This window comes from Eschrichtius robustus, chromosome 18 (assembly GCF_028021215.1).
Source record: "Eschrichtius robustus isolate mEscRob2 chromosome 18, mEscRob2.pri, whole genome shotgun sequence".
Classification (NCBI taxonomy): domain Eukaryota; kingdom Metazoa; phylum Chordata; class Mammalia; order Artiodactyla; family Eschrichtiidae; genus Eschrichtius; species Eschrichtius robustus.
This window is the reverse complement of record NC_090841.1, coordinates 34,247,299-34,267,510: the sequence shown is the minus strand read 5'-3', so window position 1 is coordinate 34,267,510 and position 20,212 is coordinate 34,247,299. Positions and strand designations below refer to the sequence as shown.

The 20,212-nt window shown below is 37.1% G+C and overlaps 1 protein-coding gene across 2 annotated transcripts in view; it reads right to left on the bottom strand.

The window, feature by feature from the left end:
• Positions 1 to 20,212, bottom strand: part of TDRD3 (tudor domain containing 3) — a 215,050-nt gene that overhangs the window by 58,193 nt on the left and 136,645 nt on the right. For both annotated transcript variants that reach the window (XM_068526575.1, XM_068526576.1), the window contains exons 9-10: positions 16,797 to 16,953; positions 15,890 to 16,015 (exon numbers count right to left, since the gene is read on the bottom strand). In XM_068526575.1, coding sequence (XP_068382676.1) covers positions 15,890 to 16,015; positions 16,797 to 16,953 — 283 coding nt within the window. The remainder of the gene's footprint in view (positions 1 to 15,889; positions 16,016 to 16,796; positions 16,954 to 20,212) is intronic.

The window sequence follows — 20,212 nt, the reverse complement described above, 5'->3', positions numbered from 1 at the left end:
TTCAATCAATCAGTTGCACAGGGAAATGAGGAGGAATGTTGTTTGATGCAAATGGATGTAAACATGCACAATACTCAATACATGGGCGATGTAAACATACACGATACTCAATACATGGGCAATCCTTTCTTGAGGAAATCCTTCACAAGAACATCTAGCCTAACACATACACATTCTCCTTGTCTTCCTGACCTAGTTTTCTGGCCTTCCAATTAAACTGTTACCATTCTATCACATTCCTTTCCTGTATCCCTATTCTTCATTCTTTAAAATTCAAGCTATAAATCTATAAGTCAAACTATTTAAACTGACTTGAAACTTGATTAAATGAAAATAAAAACAAAACCAAAAAAGACACCTACCAACCATCAAAAGCCTGCGACTTCATATGCATTACTCATCAACCATTAATATTATACCTGCTACCATCTAAATATATTACATCTGAATATTATGTGGAATTTGAAATTATGCAGTACCATTAACCAAGAAAAATGATACTTCTCACAAAATCCACAGAAAATAAAGAAACAGAACTCCACAAAAATAGTATATGTAATATAATCTGAATTTTATTCTGCCAACAAGAAGAGTCAATGGAACATTTTAAGCAAGGGGGTAGTGGGATCAAATTTGTGTCCTGAAAGATCACTGTTTGCAAAATGGAGGATGAGATGATAAAGTTCTGCAAAGAGTCAGTGGAGGGTTGATGAGGGCCTAAAGTTGAGTAGTAGGGGAGGAGATGAGGACACAATGAGTGGAGGATGCTATCGCTACTACTGCTAATCACAATGATGGTAACGATGATGACAGTGGTGGTGGTGGTGGTGTTAGAACTACCATTATATGGAGGCCTATGTGCCAAACACTGTGCTTAGCACTTTTATGCATAATCTAATTTGATCTTCTCAATAACTCTAAACTTAGGTGGTGCTACTGTTTCCCCATTTCCCAATAATGAAATGAAGGTTTGAGAGATTATATAACTTTCCCAAAGACATACAACTAGTAAATACAAGAGCTGTGAGTTAACTTAGTGGTAGAATCAGTTGAGTTAGTGGTAGAATCAGTTGTATTTATCTGCCACAGCATCCATTCAATTCTCCCCTTCTTTTGGTAACAGAACTCTGCTTTCAGTGATAACTACTCCCTCCCCTTTAACATATAATCCAGAATCAATTAAGATGTCCTAAGCTCTCCTGACTAAGAAGGAGGCAGATATAGACATTAGAAGATGGGAAGGTCTTTTTCTGTCTGATATTCCAGGTATAAGGGCCATTTGATTGTTTCTGAGAAATATTTTTTTTATTACTTTTTCATATTATGAATGGAGATTTGACACCAACAACTGTCAAATAGACCATCCAAGTCTCTTTGTACTCCTATTTCAGCCACTTCATACACACAAATGCCAACATCCCCACTGGGAGTTGAGCTTGGGGAATCAATAATTATATGATGAAAGGTATTTATCTTTTCCCAGAAAAAATGTGCTTGCAAAATTAAGATAAGTGTTTTTACATGCCTATCTTTATATGTCATTATGCCCCCTTATATACGTTGGCCTTATGCTATATCTGGTGCTACCTGGGCCAATCTTTGCTACCACGTGAAGACAGCCCATCAACACACAATTCAGAGACAGAGAAAGACCTTCCAGTTACATAAGCCAATAAATTACTTTTTTGCATATTTGGATTTCTGTGGCTTACAGCTTAATGCAAACTAATTCAGAAATTAGTGTCAGGAAAAAGAGTGATACAAGTGACAGACCTAAAATGTAAAACTTGTTTAGTAAAGGAAGGGTACAGGGTAGTGAAAGCCGCTTCATCCCCTAACAGAAGTTGGCACTCCTCATTGTTTGGTTAAACTGTAGCCTATTGTCTTGGAACTGAGACCACCTAACTAATGAGGCCAATGCTTTAGAGAACTTGGTATGAAAATGTCAGGGTGATGAAAGGTGTTGGTTACTTCTTATTGCCTTCAGCAAGTCCTACAAGAAAGCAACAAGCTGGCAAGCTTGAAAGTAGAAAGGACACAGATGCAACTAGCTATGAGGTGCTCTTCTCAATTATACCAACAAGCCAAAAGGACTGTGACTCAGATAATCATGCTTCTTGAGAGATTACAGAATTCTATGAACCAAGGAATAAAAGAGGAAAAGTAGAAGATGAGACTGGGTCCTGGAAAGGGGAAGCTTGATCACCTATGACCATGTCCAACATTTATGAATGTTGGATGAGTTCTTAGTTCCTATAATTGTTTAATTTAAATCTTATCCTTTTCATAAAAAATATCTCTATTTGAATTCTGTTCATATTTTTCTAAGTGTTTACCCTTTATACAACTGGGTCATATTCTCTAGTCCACTTTCTAAAATTGTGACACAAAATATGGAGAAACATAAATAAAACTTGTAACACATACTTAATTTACAAAATAAGCTATAGAAACAAGGAAACAGAGGCGTATGAATTTAAGAAAGTTACTCTGTCCACTTTTCTCACAACGCCTCTTGTTCCCCATTTGGAAAAATGAAGGTTTTCCTGGTTTTATTTAGATGTAAAAAGTTAAAACAGTAAAGTTACTGTCTTAAGGCAACCCCTCCCTCTATCTCTGGCCAACCCAGATATCTTCCATGATAATAGAAAGAATAAAACCTACTCTTTTTGTCCCAAGTTGAAACTTAAAATACATATTTCTAGTGGGCATTGTTTCAAATGGTGGTTATGTATTAGTGAAGTAATATATTGATAAGCTTAAGATATGTAAAGTTGAAAGTTGGCCTGATAATCTGGCCATGAACTCTATCTAGTCTATGAAACCAAAATTTTTTTAAGAGCCTATATATGAGCCTTTTCGAACACAACCCTATCACAAACTCATCAATTGAATATTGACATCAACCAACTTGACATCAAATTATTACATATCACATAGAACACTTTAGTGATTACTCTCATAAAACAATGTAATCCAACCTCATTTTTTTCAGAATATTGATAATAATGTCAACTAGAATTACATTTGACTTGAATTAAAAGACACAACAAAAAAGTTAATGATACGAGAAAATCTCTAGGAAAAGTACATGTGATGATCAATTATAGGCACTACTTATTTTATTGCATTTCACTTTATTGTACTTTGCCAATACTGTGTTTCTTACAAATTGAAGATCTGTGGCAACTCTGAATCATTAGATGATGGTTAGCATTTTTGAGCAATGAAGTAATTTTTAATTAAGGTATGTACATTGTTGTTTTAGACATAATGCTATTGCATACTTAACAGACTACTGTATAGTGTAAACATGACTTTTTTTTTTTTTTAAACATGACTTTTATATGCACTGAGAAATCAAAAAAAATTTGTGTGACTCGCTTTATTGTGATGTTTGCTTTATTGTAGTAGTCTGGAACCAAACTTTCATTATCTCCAATGTAAGCCTGTACCTCTGATGGAAATTTTTAAAAATCAGAATAAAGAAATGATAGTGCCCTTTGTTCTTTTAGAGAAAATTATATAATACAATGTGAAAGTAAATGTGTTACTTATCTGCATTAAATCTGTAAGAAACACATTCTTAGAGGACGTATTTTTTTTCCAATAAGCCCAACACATTACACAGAATTTGATATGACATAACAAGTCCATCCAGGCCTAGGCTTATTCAGCTAAACACGACTTTTAGGGTTACCTGAACTAAACAAAATCCTCAGACAGCTTAAATGATACAAAACATACAAGCAAGAGAGGTTTGATAATTCAACTGAATTAGAAACAAACATTAAAAAAACCCCAAATATACACATCATTGAATCATGATTACTTCTTTATAATCAATTTAGGTCTGTAACAGACACAAATAATGACACTGATGATATGAACATGAATAAAATTAGAAGCCCATAGTTATTTTCATTAGCTGTCCATAAGGCATTTAACCATTAAAATTTATGGAGACTCTATCCTGAAAAGCTTTCTAGATTTTCCTTAGAAAAATGGCCAATATTTTCTCCCATCAATGCAGAGTTAATTTTAGAACATAAGATTTATGGAACAATGACCAAATTCTGAGGGAAAACCAAAGTGGAGATTCAATTTTACAAAAGTAAGAGGTTATTCTGGGCTTTATTTTCAACTAAAAAGAAACATGAAATCATGAAGTAAGCAGAAAAACAATTCATTAGCTTGCCCCAACTGTTTATTTTACTATGAACCTCAGCTCACCTAGGAATACCTCAATAGTATGAGAATTAATAACAGAAGGAGTAACAGAATGATCTTTGCAAGATACCTGAGGAGGACAACACATCAATCATTTCCATTAATCCTGTCACCTTTATTTTAACAGGATTACATGAAGACAGAGCCAAGAGGACACAGGCACACCTCGTTTTATTGCTCTTTGCAGATATTGCATTTTTTTTTAAACAAATTGAAGGCTTGGGGCAACCCTGCATCAAGCAAGCCTACTGGCACCAGTTTTCCAACAGCATTTGCTCACTTCCATTCTCTGTGTCACATTTTGGTAATTCACAATATTTCAAATTTTTTCATTATTATTATATTTGTTATGATGATCTGTGATCAGTGATCTCTGATGTTACTACTATGACTTGCTGAAGGCTCAGATGATGGTTAGCATTTTTTTTTAACAATAAAGCATTTTTAATTAAGGTATGTACATTCTTTTTCCAGACATAATACTATTGCACACTTAACAGACTACAATATAGGATAAACATAACTTTTATATGCACTGAGAAACCAAAAAATTCGTGTGACTTGCTTTACTGCAATATTCACTTTATTGCGGTGGTCTGGAACCGAACCTGCAATATCTTCCAGGCGTGCCTGCATAAGAAACATCTATAAGCATGATAATCTTCAGTCCATATATGTATCAATTTATTGTCCCGCTGTTTGTGCTCATGTTTGTTATAATTAATCTCCTCTGATGCGATGTCAGCATCATGAAAGAAAGAGTTTAGGGTGAGAAGAGCTATTACTGAAAGGGTAAGTTTCTCTGGTCAAACATTTAAAACAATGAAATAGCAAACCAAGCAGTATTTTCAAGGCTGCCTGTTTAAAGGATTTCTTAGCCATTCAAAACAATTAGTTAGCCTTATCTTGGCAATAAAACTTTGAAATAAAGAATGTAATATTATTACAGGTTACAAAAATGCCAGATCAGATTTGAGTATTGTATTCAAAATACCTCTGCTAAGTCTTTATATTTTGTTTAGTGTTGCTTACACTAAGTAAATGATAAAAAGGTTTACACAAAGTAAATAATAATATTCTTTTTAATAAGCATTCCTATGACCTTTTAAGTTTGTGGTTTCTTCTGTCTCACAAACTAACAGTAAGCTTCTTTGGGGCAAGAGCTACAAAATCCATCTATTTCCCCGAATTTTCTGAATGAGGTATTTTATTAAATTTTGTATCCCTGCCGCTTATCATAGACCAGGTACAAATAAATACTACATAAAATACTGCATATATAGAATGAATAATTTCTTACAACACATACAGTTGTAGCCTCACTTCAGTCTCAATCCCATTTTCCACCTTGCCAATGGACAAATTTTTTTTCTGAAAGCACCAAACTTTGTTACTGTCATGCCACAAACCCCTTCATGGCTTTGCACTGTCATTTGGATAAAATAAAAACTCCTTAGGACAAAATCCTCTTGATCTGGCTCCAGACTACCACTTTTACATCTGGCCTTCTACCTCCACCTCTCCCATAACCTCCCAGGCATAGGAACTGGCGTTCTGCTGCCTCCAGTTCCCTACATTTGGACTGCCCTTCCCCCAACACTCCTCCTTTGACCTGTCTAAATGCCACCTACTCTAAGAAGCCTCTGCCTATCTCCCATCTTGGTTAGCTGGCCTCCCCACACAATACTTCTAGGAAAGAACAGAAATTTGCTTCTCTGAGAATAGTGGTTATCAAGTAGGACAGAAATCTCTAATGTGTTGGAGGGGGTAATTTCTGGGGTTAGGATGATCAAAGGAACATGTGAATTTGGATAAAATTTAAGAGCCTCTACAAATGTTAGAAATACCTAATTTTTTAATTTGGGGATTTATGAAGGTCACAGGTTATATTCCTTGTGAAAATCTAGGGTGTGAAATACTATCATAATGTCTATATCTTTCTCACATTCTAGCTGACTCTGTACCATATTAATAACAATAATGTAAATACAAAACAGTCTACTAAAACAATATCCAATATTAACATATGTGTTTATAAATTTCTGTCCCCTCAGAAGTAAATCTCTCTAACACTGATGTTTGGATTTGAGTGCATTATTCATGTCATCTATCTTAATTACTAAATTTTGTTGGTATAGGATGTGTTCTGTGAGAACAGAAAGCTGATAGACACACAGGTCACCGTACAATTACTATTCTTGGTCTCAACTTCATTATGATTTAGGACAGACTCTAGGAGTCAAAAGCAAATGTAGGGAGACAGAAGGATAAAAGGAAATCAAAGGAGATCTGATTGGGATAGTATAAAGGGAGGCTGGGACAAAAATATCTAGAAGTCAGATTTTAAGAAGCAGTAGAGAATCTCCTGCTAACCTTGCAGAAGCAAACATGTGAACTGCCTAGGGAGGAGGTCATGTGGCAAGAACCTGAGGGCTTCTAGGAACTGAAGGCACTCCCCAGGAAACATCAAACAAGAAAGCAAGAATGTCAGTCCTACAACCACAAGGAAGTGAATATTGCTAAGAACCAGTTAACTTGTAAGAGGACCTCAAGCATGAGGCAAGATCACAGCCCCAGCTGAAATCTTGATTTTAGTACATGAAACATTGATCAGAGATCTCAACTAAGCTGTGTTTCAACTCCTGAACCACAGAAACTATGAGATAGTATATCTGCATTGTTTTAAGCCACTGACCTTTTGGTAATTTGTGAAACAGCAATAGGAAATGAATTCATCATACTTTAAAAGCAAGAAAATATTGCTCTTACATGTGTCTACTTACAAATCTCATCTACATTCTACATCCAACATTTGTTTTTCAAACAATGCATTATCTTTTCTTTGTCATCTAACAAAAGATTCCATTTTCATGAAATCTGTACACTTCAAATTTATAATAAAAGCGTTTTATCTCTGAGCTTAAAATTTTTTTTAAATGTCAATCAATTTCTTATTAATTTATTTATTTTTATATCATTTTTGGCTGTGTTGGGTCTTTGTTTCTGTGCGAGGGCTTTCTCTAGTTGTGGCAAGTGGGGGCCACTCTTCATCACGGTGCACGGGCCTCTCACTATCGTGGCGTCTTTTGTTCCAGAGCACAGGCTCCAGACGCGCAGGCTCAGTAGTTGTGGCTCACGGGCCTAGTTGCTCCGCGGCATGTGGGATATTCCCAGACCAGGGCTCGAACTCATGTCCCCTGCATTGGCAGGCAGATTCTCAACCACTGCGCCACCAGGGAAGCCCTCTGAGCTTAAATTTAATTCGAAATATATCTGAAAGAGAAAACTAAATCTAAAAGAATATTTCCCTAACTTTTTGGAATCATATATTAAAATCTTAAAATTCTAGAAAATATTTATCATATTCCGTACTTCAATTAAAAAATAAACATTTAACATGATTATATATTTCAGTATTATGTTAGTAACTAAAATATATCATACTAAGAAATATATCACAATGTGGGAGCATACTCACTCACTGTGCTCATTTAACCCTAACCATAACCACATATTATCATACAATGTGTAATATGTAGAGAAAAAAGAGATAGACCAATTTCACAATCAAAAAAGTTATATAAAATTATATAGTAATTTCTCTAACATAACAATATGTTTTCATAGCTAAATCTGTCATCTAGTAAACTGAGGGAAAGAGTTTTGTGATATTGCCCATCATAGAGTTAGAGGGCAAAATAAGCTTTAATATTTTCAGAATGCAACAATTAAAATTTTCTTCTGTTCTTTTGTCAAACAGGAAATTTGTAATTAAATAAATCTGTAAATACCCAGAGTAGACATTCACACTATCAGTATATTATACCTTTTTTTGTACAATTCCAAATAAAGTTTGGTGTTTTAAAAAGAAATCTACTTTAGGGATTTCCCTCGTGGCGCAGTGGTTAAGAATCTGCCTGCCAAAGCAGGGGACATGGGTTTGAGCCCTGGTCTGGGAAGATCCGACATACCACGGAGCAACTAAGCCCGTGTGCTACAACTACTGAGCCTGCGCTCTAGAACCCGCGAGCCACAACTACTGAGCCTGCACGCCACAACTACTGAAGCCCATGTGCCTAGAGCCCATGCTCCGCAACAAGAGAAGCCATTGCAATGACAAGCCCACTCACCGCAATGCAGAGTAGCCCCCGCTCGCCACAACTACAGAAAGCCCGCACGCAGCAATGAAAATGCAGCCAAGAGGGGCAAGATGGTGGAAGAGTAAGACGCGGAGATCTCCTTCCTTCCCACAGATACATTAGAAATACATTTACACGTGGAACTGCTCCTACAGAACACCCACTAAACGCTGGCAGAAGACGTCAGACCTCCCAAAAGGCAAGAAACTCCCCACGTACTTGGATAGGGCAAAAGAAAAAAGAAATAACAGAGACAAAAGAATAGGGACGGGACCTGCACCAGTGGGAGGGAGCTGTGAAGGAGGAAAGGTTTACACACACTAGGAAGCCCCTTCGCGGGTGGAGAATGCGGGTGGCAGAGGGGGGAAGCTTCGGAGCCACGGAGGAGAGCGCAGCCACAGGGGAGCGGAGGGCAAAGCGGAGAGATTCCCGCACAGAGGCTCAGCGCCGAGCAGCACTCACCAGCCCAAGAGGCTTGTCTGCTCACCCGCCGGGGTGGGTGGGGGCTGGGAGCTGAGGCTCGGGCTTCAGTCAGATCGCAGGGAGAGGACTGGGGTTGGCGGCGTGAACACAGCCTGAAGGTGTTAGCTCACCACAGCTAGCCAAGAGGGAGTCCGGGAAAAGGTCTGCAGCTGCCGAACAGGCAAGAGACTTTTTCTTGCCTCTTTGTTTCGCGGTGTGCAAGGAGAGGGGATTCAGAGCGCCGCCTAAATGAGCTCCAGAGAAGGGCGCGAGCCGCGGCTATCAGCGCGGATCCCAGAGGCGGGCGCAAGCCACGGCTATCAGCGCGGACCCCAGAGACGGGCATGAGACACTAAGGCTGCTGCTGCCGCCGCCACCAAGAAGCCTGTGTGCGAGCACAGGTCACTATCCACACCACCCCTCCCAGGAGCCTGTGAAGCCCGCCACTGCCAGGCTCCCGTGATCCAGGGACAACTTCCCCGGGAGAACGCACAGCGCGCCTCAGGCTGCTGCAACGTCACGCTGGCCTCTGCCGCCACAGGCTCGCCCCGCATCCGTACCCTTCCCTCCGCCCTGCCTCGCCTGAGTGAGCCAGAGCCCCCGAAGCAGCTGCTCCATTAACCCCGTTCTGTGTGAGCGAAGAACAGATGCCCTCAGGCGGCCTACACGAAGAGGCCGATCCAAATCCAAAGCTGAACCCCAGGAGCTGTATGAACAAAGAAGAGAAAGGGAAATCTCCCCCAGCAGCCTCAGAAGCAGCGGATTAAAGCTCCACAAACAACTTGATGTACCTGCATCTGTGGAATACCTGAATAGACAAAGAATCATCCCAAATTCAGGAGGTGGAATTTGGGAGCAGGATATATTAATTTTTCCCCTTTTCCTTTTTTTGTGAGTGTATATGTGTATGCTTCTGGGTGAGATTTTGTTTGTATAGCTTTGCTTTCAACATTTGTCCTAGGGTTCGGTCCGTACGTTTTTTTTTTTTTTGTACTTAAAAATTTTTTTTTTCTTAATAAATGTTTCCTTAATAATTTTTTCTTTATTTTCTATTTTTAAAAATTAAAAAACATTATTTCGTAGTAAGTTTTTTCCTATTTTTTATTTTAAAAAAGTAAAAAAATTTTTTCTTAATAAATTTGTTACTTAATAATTTTTTTCTTCTTTTTTATTATAAAAAATTAATACATTTACTTTAAAAAATTTAAAAAAAATGCTTTTCTTAACAAATTTTTTCTTAAAAATATTTTTTCCTGTTTTTTATTATAATAGCTTTATTTAATTTTTTCCTCTTTCTTTCTATTTTTTCTCCCTTTTATTTTGAGCCGTGTGGATGAAAGGCTCTTGGTGCTCCAGCCAGGCATCAGGGTTGTGCCTCTGAGGTGGGAGAGCCAACTTCAAGACACTGGTCCACAAGAGAACTCCCACCTCCACGTAATACCAAACGGCAAAAATCTCTCAGAGATCTCCATCTCAACATCAAGACCCAGCTTCACTCAACGACCAGCAAGCTACAGTGCTGCACACCCTATGCCAAACAACTAGCAAGACAGGAACACAGCCCCATCCATTAGCAGAGAGGCTGCCTAAAATCATAATAAGGCCACAGACACCCAAAAACACACCTCCAGACGTGGACCTGCCCACCAGAAAGACAAGATGTAGCCTCATCCACCAGAACACAGGCACTAGTCCCCTCCACCAGGAGGCCTACACAACCCACTGAACCAACCTTAGCCACTGGGGACAGATACCAAAAACAAAGGGAACTATGAACCTGCAGCCTGTGAAAAGGAGACCCCAAACACAGTAAGATAAGCAAAATGATAAGACAGAAAAACACACAGAAGATGAAGGAGCAGGGTCAAAACACACCAGACCTAACAAATGAAGAGGAAATAGGCAGTCTACCTGAAAAAGAATTCAGAATAATGATAGTAAAGATGATCCAAAATCTTGGAAATACAATAGACAAAATGTAAGAAACATTTAACAAGAACGTAGAAGAACCAAACAGGAACCAAGCAATGATGAAAAACACAATAAATGAAATTAAAAATACTCTAGAAGGGATCGATAGCAGAATAACTGAGGCAGAAGAACGGATAAGTGACCTGGAAGATAAAATAGTGGAAATAACTACTGCAGAGCAGAATAAAGAAAAAAGAATGAAAAGAACTGAGGACAGTCTCAGAGACCTCTGGGACAACATTAAACGCACCAACATTCGAATTATAGGGTTCCCAGAAGAAGAAGAGAAAAAGAAGGGGACTGAGAAAATATTTGAAGAGATTATAGTTGAAAACTACCCTAATATGGGAAAGGAAATAGTTAATCAAGTCCTGGAAGCACAGAGAGTCCCATACAGGATAAACCCAAGGAGAAACACCCCAAGACACATATTAATCAAACTATCAAAAATTAAATATAAAGAAAACATATTAAAAGCAGCAAGGGAAAAACAACAAATAACACACAAGAGAATCCCCATAAGGTTAACAGCTGATCTTTCAGCAGAAACTCTGCAAGCCAGAAGGGAGTGGCAGGATATACTTAAAGTGATGAAGGAGAAAAAACTACAACCAAGATTACTCTACCCAGCAAGGATCTCATTCAGATTTGATGGAGAAATTAAAACCTTTACAGACAAGCAAAAGCTGAGAGAGTTCAGCACCACCAAACCAGCTTTACAACAAATGCTAAAGGAACTTCTCTAGGCAAGAAACACATGAGAAGGAAAACACCTACAATAACAAACTCAAAACATTTAAGAAAATGGGAATAGGAACATACATATCGATAATTACCTTAAATGTAAATGGATTAAATGCTCCCACCAAAAGACACAGACTGGCTGAATGGATACAAAAATAAGACCCATATATATGCTGTCTACAAGAGACCCACTTCAGACCTAGAGACACATACAGACTGAAAGTGAGGGGATGGAAAAAGATATTCCATGCAAATGGAAATCAAAAGAAAGCTGGAGTAGCAATTCACATATCAGACAAAATAGACTTTAAAATAAAGACTATTACAAGAGACAAAGAAGGACACTATATAATGATCAAGGGATCGATCCAAGAAGAAGGTATAACAATTGTAAATATTTATGCACCCAACATAGGAGCACCTCAATACATAAGGCAAATACTAACAGCCATAAAAGGGGAAATCGACAGTAACACAATCATAGTAGGCGACTTTAACACCCCACTTTCACCAATGGACAGATCATCCAAAATGAAAATAAATAAGGAAACACAAGCTTTAAATGATACATTAAACAAGATGGACTTAATTGATATTTATAGGATATTCCACCCAAAAACAACAGAATACACATTTTTCTCAAGTGCTCATGGAACATTCTCCAGGATAGATCATATCTTGGGTCACAAATCAAGCCTTGGTCAATTTAAGAAAATTGAAATCGTATCAAGTATCTTTTCCGACCACAATGCTATGAGACTAGATATCAATTACAGGAAAAGATCTTTAAAAAATACAAACACATGGAGGCTACACAATACACTACTTAATAACGAAGTGATCACTGAAGAAATCAAAGGGGAAATCAAAAAATACCTAGAAACAAATGACAATGGAGACACGATGACCCAAAACCTATGGGATGCAGCAAAAGCAAATATAAGAGGGAAGTTTATAGCAATACAAGTCTACATCAAGAAACAGGAAACATCTCGAATAAACAACCTAACCTTGCACCTAAAGCAATTAGAGAAAGAAGAACAAAAAAACCCCAAAGCTAGCAGAAGGAAGGAAATCATAAAGATCAGATCAGAAATAAATGAAAAAGAAATGAAGGAAACAATAGCAAAGTTCACCAGAACTAAAAGCTGGTTCTTTGAGAAGATAAACAAAATTGATAAACCATTAGCCAGACTCATCAAGAGAAAAAGGGAGAAGACTCAAATCAATACAATTAGAAATGAAAAAGGAGAAGTAACCACAGACAATGCAGAAATACAAACGATCATGAGAGATTACTACAAACAACTCTATGCCAATAAAATGGACAACCTGGAAGAAATGGACACATTCTTAGAAATGCACAACCTGCCGAGACAGAACCAGGAAGAAATAGAAAATATGAACACACCAATCACAAGCACTGATATTGAAACTATGTTTAAAAACCTTCCAACAAACAAAAGCCCAGGACCAGATGGCTTCACAGGCGAATTCTATCAAACATTTAGAGAAGAGCTAACACCTATCCTTCTCAAACTCTTCCAAAATATTGCAGAGGAAGGAACACTCCCCAACTCATTCTACGAGGCCACCATCATCCTGATACCAAAACCAGACAAAGATGTCACAAAGAAAGAAAACTACAGGCCAATATCACTGATGAACCATAGATGCAAAAATCCTCAACAAAATACTAGCAAACAGAATCCAACAGCACATTAAAAGGATCATACACCATGATCAAGTGGGGTTTATTCCAGGAATGCAAGGGTTCTTCAATATACACACATCAATCAACGTGATACATCATATTAACAAACTGAAGGAGAAAAACCATATGATCATCTCAATAGATGCAGAGAAAGCTTTCGACAAAATTCAACACCCATTAATGGTAAAAGCCCTGCAGAAAGTAGGCATAGAGGGAACTTTCCTCAACATAATAAAGGCCATATATGACAAACCCACAGCCAACATTGTCCTCAATGGTGAAAAACTGAAACCATTTCCACTAAGATCAGGAACAAGACAAGGTTGCCCACTCTCACCACTATTATTCAACATTGTTTTGGAAGTTTTCGCCACTGCAATCAGAGAAGAAAAAGAAATAAAAGGAATCCAAATCAGAAAAGAAGAAGTAAAGCTGTCACTGTTTGCAGATGACATGATACTATACATAGAGCATCCTAAAGACACCATCAGAAAACTACTGGAGCTAATCAATGAATTTGGCAAAGTAGCAGGATACAAAGTTAATGCACAGAAATCTCTTGCATTCCTATACACTAATGATGAAAAATCTGAAAGTGAAAATAAGAAAACACTCCCATTTACCACTGCAACAAAAAGAATAAAATACCTAGGAGTAAACCTACCTAAGGAGACAAAAGACCTGTATGAAGAAAACTGTAAGATACTGATGAAAGAAATTAAATATGATAGAAATAGATGGAGAGATATACCATGTTCTTGGACTGGAAGAATCAACATTGTGAAAACGACTATACTACCCAAAGCAATCTACAGATTCAATGCAATCCCTATCAAACTACCACTGGCGTTTTTCACAGAACTAGGACAAGAAATTTCACTATTTGTATGGAAACACAAAAGACCCCAAAGAGCCAAAGTAATCTGAGAAAGGAAAATGGCAATGGAGGAATCAGGCTCCCTGACTTCAGACTATACTACAAAGCTGCAGTAATCAAGACAGTATGGTACTGGCACAAAAACAGAAATATACATCAATGGAACAGGATAGAAAGCCCAGAGATAAACCCACGCACATATGGTCACCTTATCTTTGAAAAAGGAGGCAAGCATATACAGTGGAGAAAAGACAGCCTCTTCAATAAGTGGTGCTGGGAAAACTGGACAGCTACATGTAAAAGTATGAAATTAGAACACTCCCTGACACCATACACAAAAATAAACTCCAAATGGATTAAAGACCTAAATTTAAGGCCAGACACTATCAAACTCTTAGAGGAAAACATAGGCAGAACACTCTATGACATAAATCACAGCAAGATCCTTTTTGACCCAACTCCTAGAGAAATGGAAATAAAAACACAAATAAACAAATGGGACCTAATGAAACTTCAAAGCTTTTGCACAGCAAAGGAAACCATAAACAAGACCAAAAGGCAACCCTCAGAATGGGAGAAAATATTTGCAAATGAAGCAACTGACAAAGGATTAATCTCCAAGATTTACAAGCAGCTCATGCAGCTCAATAACAAAAAAACAAACAACCCAATCCAAAAATGGGCAGGAGACCTAAATAGACATTTGTCCAAAGAAGGTATACAGATGGCCAACAGACAGATGAAAGAATGCTCAACATCATTAATCATTAGAGAAATGCAAATCAAAACTACAATGAGATATCATCTCACACCGGTCAGAATGGCCATCATCAAAAAATCTAGAAACAATAAATGCTGGAGAGGGTGTGGAGGAAAGGGAACACTCTTGCACTGTTGGTGGGAATGTAAATTGATACAGCCACTATGGAGAACAGCATGGAGGTTCCTTAAAAAACTAAACATAAAACTACCATACGACCCAGCAATCCCACTACTGGGCATATACCCTGAGAAAACCATAATTCAAAAAGAGTCATGTACCAAAATGTTCATTGCAGCTCTATTTACAATAGCCAGGACATGGAAGCAACCTAAGTGCCCATCATCGGATGAATGGATAAAGAAGATGTGGCACACATATACAATGGAATATTACTCAGCCATAAAAAGAAATGAAATGGAGGTATTTGTAATGAGGTGGATGGAGTTAGAGTCTGTCATACAGACTGAAGTAAGTCAGAAAGAGAAAAACAAATACAGTATGCTAACACATATATATGGAATCTAAGGAAAAAAAAAAAAAGGTCATGAAGAACCTAGTGGCAAGATGGGAATAAAGACACAGACCTACTAGAGAATGGACTTGAGGATATGGGGAGGGGGAGGGGTAAGATGTGACAGGGTGAGAGAGTGGCATGAACATATATACAGTACCAAATGTAAAATAGATAGCTAGTGGGAAGCAGCCACATAGCACAGGGAGATCAGCTCGGTGCTTTGTGACCACCTAGAGGGGTGGGATGGGGAGGGTGGGAGGGAGGGAGACGCAAGAGGGAAGAGATATGGGAACATATGTATATGTATAACTGATTCACTTTGTTATAAAGCAGAAACTAACACACCATTGTAAAGCAATTATACTCCAATAAAGATGTTTAAAAAAATAAAAAAAGAAAATGCAGCCAAAAATAAATAAATAAATAAATTAATTAATTAATTAAATAAAAAGAAATCTACTTTAAGTTGGCCTACCTTCCACACTCAAAGTCCCCATTTTAGATTCCAAGAAGTCAAATAATGTGCTTGGTGCTGATGGCCTTGCATTTCCCAGTTCCTCTTCATCTTCAGATCTTATTCGCCCCCTGCCTTTTCCTTTACCTTAAGAAGTAAAGCAAGACATATACATTATACATGCAAAAACAAAAGAAGAATATACACTAAAATATAGTCAGCAGACATCTTAAGTAGAACTTTATATATATATTTCTTTTCATATTTTTCTGTATATTCTACATCCATTATAACAAAAATGTTTTTAAATGACTATATTAAGTAGCACCTTTAATCCTGTAAATGATCTATCTAGAAATTTAAATTTGTTCATGTAAATTATTTTTTAAGGAAAATAAATCATTTTTATAAGATTTTTTTAACCAGTTTTTTTTTTTTTAATTGAAGTATAGTTGATTTACAATGTTGTGCCAATGTCTGCTGTAGAGCAACCACTTATTTTTTTAAAAGAATATAGGATTGGGACTTGAAAAATCACATAATACATTTGACCATACAATAATTTTAAAATAACATTAAATAAAAGTCATGTTCCTGTTAATTATTAAAAGTTTATAGACTAATTAGTCATTTACACAAATGGCCTAGTTGTAGAAATAGTTAATAGAGCTAGTTACTTTATATTTTCTGTATTATTCATGACCTTGTTAAGTAAGGTATTAGACCTACTTTATATAAAGATGAAGACAGTGAGACTAAGAATAACCTACATAAGTCTCTGTGGTTCCCAAACTGCTGCTCCTTCCACTTACCATAATGGTAAATGAAGTTATAGCCTTCACAGCAACAAAACCCAGGCTTTGTCGACAACATATATTTCTCTGAAAATCAAATAATACTGTCAGGCACATTGCTTAATGAATTATACCTCTCAGAGGTGGACCCGTAACAGGTTTCTGTTTATTGCTGTTAAGAAGTACATTCAGTGCTGCTTCTAAGTTGTTGCCATTATCCATGAGAGCTTGCCTTGATGCTTCTTTACTAAAGCCCATTTCTGTTATGTGCCTCAGAGCCTTCTCATCAACCTGTAAGGAACGAAGAGAAAAGTTATGCTGATAGCCAATAAACAAGCAAGTTATAAGTTTTTAACTACATACTGTTTTTTAACTAAAAATTACATCTGATGTTTATGGAAAAAATGTGATATTAATACATCACTTGCTGTTTTTTCATACCAATAGTCAAGGAAGGATCTGTGATATGCGGGGTTGTGCCTTGAGTACTTTCTCTGTACCATTACAAATGCAAAACAAACAAAAAAGAAATTTTATATGTCAGAATAAGGCTTTTGAAAATAATACAGGCAGTGAAAACTACCCAATGAAAAATTTTCATGGTTGATACTTCTCTGTCCTAAGGAAGTGCAATTTATATAGCACCTCTCCAAAAATGCAAAGTGTAAAAAGAGGCTAACAAAATGGTACCATCTCAGTAGCTTGGTTTTTTTTCCTACTCTCTATTGTTTCAGTACTCTGCTCTATATTTATTAGCAATACTATCTATGAAGCTTTGACAGCCTGTACCCCAAATAAAAAATCTACTTTACAAATGTCAGAACCCCAAATCTTGAAAAATCTAGACCTGAGTAGAATTAAAGGACTGTTTAAGTAACATAAACATATCCCATGAAGAAATTTACTGAATCATAACCAGCCGAGGAATACATAACTAACTTTTATACATTTAAGAGTTAAGATGGATAGGCTTTAAGATAGCATTACACATGGCATGCATGGTGCAGACAGCTACTCTGATACCCATGTAGACGTTGTTAAAAGCACAGCACTTTTTTTAAAATCCTGTTTTTAAAACCCTGACTTTTTTTCAAACCCTGGTTTTGTGACTTCCAAACACAAAATCCTTTCTAAATATAGTAGCAACTATCAACAGATCAGAGTTGACACATAAGAGAAAATTTACATCCCTGCTGTAGATATGCTAAAGTAAATGTAAAAAGGACTGGACATTAAAACTATAATTCATCCTTCTTATTCAAAAACTTATCTAAATGTAAAAAAAAAAATCCTTCCAAAGCCTTTCCCTCTCCCAATTATCTCCCAAGTAAATATCTAATTAAGAATATTGTCCCATACATAGAATTTAACCAAACACACTCAAGAATCAATTAATATTCAACCTTGGTATAACTTATTGTACCTTTCTTGTTAACATGATTTGCAGTTAACCAGTTAACTCTCATTCAGTGTTGTTGGCAGGGCCATGCTCTCTTTGACAGATTTAGGGAAGAACCTTCCCTGCCTCTTCTAGTTTCTGTTGTTTGTTGGCAATCCTGGGCATTCCTTAGCTTATAGATGTATCACTCCAGTTACACAGCCATCTTCTCACTGTGTGTCTTCAGGTCAACTTCCCTCTGTAAGTGTCTACCTCTGTGTCTAAATTTCCCCTCTTTATAAGGAGATTAAATTAGGGTCATATTGGCTTAGGGCCCAACCTAATGACCTCTTTTTAACTTGGTATCTCTGCAAAGATCTCGTTTCCAAAGAGAGTCAGTCACATTTTAAGGTACTGGTGGTCAAGACTTCAAGCTATCTTGTTTGTGGGGGCGGGGGGGGGGGCGCGGGAGTGATGGATGGGACACAATTCAACCTATTATACCACCTATTATCAAAAATTATTTTAAGGACCTGTCAACTGACATCCCAATCAAGTCCTCTTTCAATTGTTGAAAATAAAGAACTGAATATCATGCAACATGCAAAAGAACAGGGTTCCTGGTCATTAAAATTTCAAACTGTCCTTTTGATAGTCTCCTTCATTCTTAAATGACAGTTTTTCTGAATATAGAATTACAGGTGAACAGTTTTTTTTCTTTCCATACTTTCAATATATCACCCCACTGCTTCCTTGCCTCCATACTTTCTGATGAAAAATTGGCCATTTATTTATTGAGGATCCCTTGTATTTGATGAGTTGCTTCTCTCTCACTGCTTTCAAGATTTCCTCTGTCTGTAGCTTCCAACAACTTGATTATGTGTCTTGGTGTGTCTCTGAGTTTATCCTATTGGAGTTCACTAAGCTTCTTAGATTTGTAGATTTCATCAAATTTGGGAATTTGGGGGCATTAGTTCTTCAAATATTTTTTCTGTCCCTTTTTCTCTTCCATTGGGAAGAGAACATACACAACATAATGTGTATGTTGGTACATTTGATGGTACCTCATAGGTCCCTTAGGCTCTATTTTTCTTCATTTTTTTCTCTTTCTGCATCTTAGACTGGGTAATTTCAATTGCCCTATATTAAAGTTCACTGATTCTTTCTTCTGCCTGCTCTAGTCTGATGTTGAACCTGACTAATGAAATATTTATTTCCACTACTGTACTTTTCAGTTCCAGAATTTCTATTTTGTTTATTTTTATAATTTATCTTTATTGATATTCCCTACTTGTTCATATATTGTTCTCCTGATTTCTTTTAGCTCTTTGTCAATGGTTCCTTCACACCTCTGAGCATTTCTAAGACAGTTAATTTAAGTTCTTGTTTAGTAAGCCCAATGCCTGAGCTTCTTCAGGGATAGTTTCTTTCAATTTCTTTTTTTTCCTATGAGTGGATCATACTTTCCTGTTTTATGGTATGCTTTATAATTTTCTGTTGAGAACTGAAAATTCTGAATACTGTATTGATAGTAATTTTGGAAATCAGATTCTCCCTCCTCCTCAGGGACTGCTGTTGTTACTTAATGAAGACTGCAGCTGTAAGTTTGTTTAGTAACTTTTCCAGATTTTCTTTTGTAAGGATTTTATTCCTTGTGATATGTGATCACTGGAGTCTTTGTTCCATTATCTCCCTGGTCAGCCAGTGACCAGCCTCTTTCTTCATTAATCACCACTCTGTAGGCTGCAAGAGTCTGACTTGACTCCAGAGTTGTAAAATAGTTGCTTCAGACAATGTTTGTCAGCTTAAGAGTTGTTTTGGTGGACAGCCCAATTCCTGGAGCTTTCCATTCTGCCATCTTTGTGATATCACTCCCTTCATATGTTTTTACTCCTCACAACAATCCCAAACTGCTGGTCTTTGGTGTTCTACGGCAAGACATCCCCAGACGAGGGTTCTCAATTCACTCAAGTTTAAGAGCTTCTTGAGTTAGAGACTGTGTAGTTTTCAACTTGCTGTATCCACTCAAACCTGAAAACTGACTTTTTTATTAAAGAAAGAGATGGTCATGTATTCAAGAAAAAGATAGTCTGGCTCTGTTATAAATCTATTCTCCTTGGCTAGTGATTGATTTAGGAGTGGGCATGTGACCTAGTTCTAGTCAATGAACCA